The sequence below is a fragment of the Rhipicephalus microplus genome, chromosome 7 (assembly GCF_043290135.1).
Source record: "Rhipicephalus microplus isolate Deutch F79 chromosome 7, USDA_Rmic, whole genome shotgun sequence".
NCBI classification, from domain to species: Eukaryota; Metazoa; Arthropoda; class Arachnida; order Ixodida; family Ixodidae; genus Rhipicephalus; species Rhipicephalus microplus.
The window spans coordinates 24048259-24052106 of NC_134706.1; the positions used below are offsets into that span (position 1 = coordinate 24048259).

At 59.4% G+C, this 3848-nt stretch overlaps 1 protein-coding gene across 1 annotated transcript; it reads right to left on the bottom strand.

Annotated features, from left to right (window-relative positions):
- Positions 1-2059: 2059 nt before the first annotated feature.
- Positions 2060-3441, bottom strand: LOC142767717 (uncharacterized). The gene has a single exon (XM_075869932.1). The coding sequence runs from the start codon at positions 3434-3436 to the stop codon at positions 2060-2062; it is 1377 nt and encodes a 458-aa protein (XP_075726047.1). The 5' UTR covers positions 3437-3441.
- Between the last annotated feature and the right edge of the window lie 407 nt (positions 3442-3848).

The following is a 3848-nucleotide window of genomic DNA, read 5'->3' on the forward strand; positions in this document are numbered from 1 at the left end:
GGCGGCTCCGCCGCCGTTTCGCCCACGCCGCTTGCTTGCGCAAAGGCACCGCTAGCGGTTGTCGCACCGGGATCCAGGCTCCTGGTTGACACTGGGGCAAGAGATAGCGCGTCAGCTACCACGTTAGTGCTCCCCTTCCGATACTGCACTGAAAAGTCATAATGCTGTATTAGGAGAGCCCAGCGCGCTAGCCTGCCTGCAGGCTCACGGAGCCGCATCAGCCAGCTAAGCGCGCTGTGATCTGTTTGCACCACAAATTTCGTTCCATCAAGGTAGACATCAAACTTCCGCAGTGCAAACACGATGGCGAGACACTCCCTCTCGGTCACGGAATAATTCCTTTCCGCGGGTATCAATGAGCGGCTGGCAAAGGCCAGCGGCTGCAACACACCATCGTATTCCTGTAGGAGAACTGCTCCTAATCCCAGATCGCTTGCGTCAGTCTGGACAACAAACGGTCTGGTCAGGTCGGGGAGCTTGAGCTGCGCTGTCTCCGCAATGGCGCTAGACAGACGGCAAAACGCCTCTTGCTGCTCAGGTCCCCATCGCCACTCAGCTGACTTACCCAAGAGCTTGGTCAAGGGCGCCTGCACTCGGGCACAGGACGGAATGAACGACCGGTAAAAATTGGCCATTCCGAGAAAGCGGCGCAGGCCGCGTACGTCCTTGGGCGCGGGGAAATCGAGGATTGCTCGAAGTTTCTCCCTATCTGGCTCAATGGAGCCTTCGCCCAGCGTGAAGCCAAGTAACTGAACTCGGATTTGCGCTAGTTGGGCCTTTGCGGGATTTAACGTCATCCCGGCGGCTCTCACCCTCCCGAGCACATCGGCAATGTGGACCAAGTGCTCTTCGAAGGTTCGTGAAGAAATCACGATGCCGTCGAGGTAGCACATGCAGTAAGACCACTTTGCTTCCCCGAGGACGTGGTCCATGAGTCTCTGAAAAGTCGCAGGAGCATTGCAAAGACCAAAGGGCATACGAGTGAACTCAAATAACCCTCTGTGGGACGTGAACGCGGTCTTGCACCAGTCACGCTCATCCATCCGGACCTGTAGGTAACCTTTAAAGGCATCTAATGTGGTAAAATACCGCGCAGTGCCGAGGTTTCCTACGATGGAGCTAATCGTGGGGAGCGGATAGGCATCCTTACGAGTCACTCCGTTGAGACGGCGATAGTCTACGCACAGGCGATGACTGCCATCTTTCTTAGGCACCAACACAATTGGAGACGCCCAGGCGCTGGACGAACGGCGAACAATGCCGGATGAGAGCATCTCGTCCAGCAAGCCGTCAATTACCTGCCTCTTGGCCTGGCTGACGGGCCTGGGGTTACACTTCAAAGGAAGCGCGTCGCCAGTTTCGATCGAATGGCTCACCAAATCGGTACAGCCGGGTTGATCGGTGAAGAGCTCATCGTATTCGCGCAACAGTGCCAACAAACGAGCCTTCTGTGTATCATTCAATTGAGTCGCACAGGCGATCAAAGGATGCGGAGCCTCTTCGTGTCGTGCCGCTCGATCCCGATGGGGATTTTGAGCCGACGAGTGCATAGCGCAGGGGCCTGCCCCCGAAGTTTGCACGTGACACGGTTTTGACGCTTCAACTGCACAGGCAACAGAAAGCGCCGGAGGGCTGATGAACGGCTTTAGCTCGGAAAAAGGTCCGTCGCGATAGCCTCCATTCGCAATGTCCACTACGATACCGGTTTTTAGGAGAAAGTCCCGACCGAGAATCACAGGAACACTGAGCCCGGGAAGATGAACGAAACGCGCGCGTCTCATTCGGCCTCCCCATCTGACAGTCAACCTCGCGGCGCCCGCCGACTGGGCCACGCCTTTCGCGAGGGTGAATGTCGTTCGGCTGTCCCGCAAGCGCACCGAGCGCTTCTGCAAGTGGGACAACACCTGTTCGCCAAACAACGAAGCGCTTGCGCCCGTGTCCAGCAACGCCGAGAATTTGCGACCGACAATGGTGACCGAAATAAACGGCGCGTGCGCACCAGAAAGACTGCTTGCCCGATACGCAGAGGGGAGAAGCAAGGGTTCGGCCACTCGTGCCTTCACGAACGGCCCGCGCTCCCGTTTCCCTGCCTCACAGGAGGCACAAACGCGGAGCACTCCCTCGCTATGTGCCCTCGTTGACGGCAGCGGATACAGCGCACTCCATCGCGGTCCCTTTCCCGCGACGGAGCAGCTGCGAGCTGCCGGGGTGGGTTCGCCGCGTGATCAAAGGAACCGCTCTGACGACCGTTACCACCGGTAATGCGCTGGGTCGGATTTCGTCCCTGCTCGCGCGCGTCGAGTTGCGATGCAGCACCGGCTGCCCGCCTCCCGTACGTGTAGGGATCTAAAGCTCGATCGCTTATCTCCCACGCGCGCCCAGCTGTAGGAGTAGCCGCAAAGGCAGCTCCGGCGGGCTGTTGCCGCTGAGAAAGGGTCATGGCCCCTCCCCACGCGCAGCGCGGTTCGAGGGCCTTGCTGGCTGGCGGTGGCGGGTGATAGGAACGCGCGGCGAGAATGTCGCCTTGGATGCGCTTTGCCTCGACGGCCAATTGCTCCAAATCACGGAAGCGACTGCCGCGCAGGTACGCCGAAAAAGTCGGGTGTGCCTGCCTAATCACCCGTTCGACGCGCTCCTCGTTCGAGGCTCTGGGCTCAGCGATAGAAAAAAGGTCTTCCATCGCGCGTACGTACTCCTGAAGCGACTCATCAGGAGCTTGTGTGCGGAGCTCGAGCTCGCGCCGCATCCTACTCTCGTAGTCAGCGGGTAAGAATTCGCGCAGGAAGGCCGCGCGGAACTCATCGAGGGTTGCTGCTCGGTGGCCGGAAAGCCGATGCCACCTGGCCACCGTGTCAGTCAGTGCTGCCGGGACGACGCGTCCGAGCACTTCCTCGTCGTCTAGACCCCTGGCTCTCTGATAACGTGCGAGGGAGTCCAGGTAATCTCTTGCACTTTGCAGATCACCATACCCGCTGTAGGTCGGAACGGCCAACGTGACAGCGGGATGAGGGCGTTTCGGAATGGCCGAAAGCGTTTGGACTGCCCCCGTGAGTGCCTGAATCATTTGGGCGGCATTTTGCAGCAGCGTCTGTGCGCCCGCTTCAAAGGAAGCTGTCGGTGCCTTAGCGGCGCGGGCGAGCGATGGGGAACTGTCTCCGAGCTCGATAAGCGGCGCGGTTTCAAAATGGATACCGGCCGTCGCGACTCTGGGGAGCGCCTGTTTTTCACAGCCGACTCTTGGGGCAGCTTCACGTGAAAATGCTAGGCCGCTTGCGGCTAGCGGTGCAGGCGCGTGCTCGAAATGAGCTTGGCTGCTAGGTTGCGTAGCAGCCAGCGGGCAAAATTCGGCAACGGCTGAGGCCGCGGTGCCGATCTGCGCCCCGGAAGCTCCACTGAGAGCCGTTTCGGAGCGCTGTGACATGGAACTACCATGCATTCCAAAGGGAGCAGTAGTCCATGTCCTTGTGCACTGTTCGGGTTGGGCTATGGCCCCGGACCCAAAACGCGCTACCTCTCCAATGGGAGCTGATACGTAGCGCCTCGTGTCATCCCGACTGGGGCTTGTGACACGTGAGGGTGCGCGAATGTGATGCTCAAGGGGGGCACTGGCCCTGTTCTCGAGCAATGCGGTATCTGCTAAAAGCGTCAGCGGACAGAACTCACGCGGAGCAGACATAACGCGGGTAAACGCGGCGAGTCTGATTCGCAAAGGCGGGCTGACTCGGCTAAGACTAATCAAAGGCTTAATGAGCCTTTGATACCGCGTTGGGCGCCAGTATGGTGACCCCGCTCCTAACTGCAGCGGACGATCACCGCGGGTTCACGCTTAGCGAGCCACAGGGCCGCTA

What these genes read in the sequence shown, in the direction of transcription:
- LOC142767717 (XM_075869932.1), bottom strand. Translation starts at nt 3,436, where the DNA reads ATGCATGGTAGTTCCATGTCACAGCGCTCCGAAACGGCTCTCAGTGGA.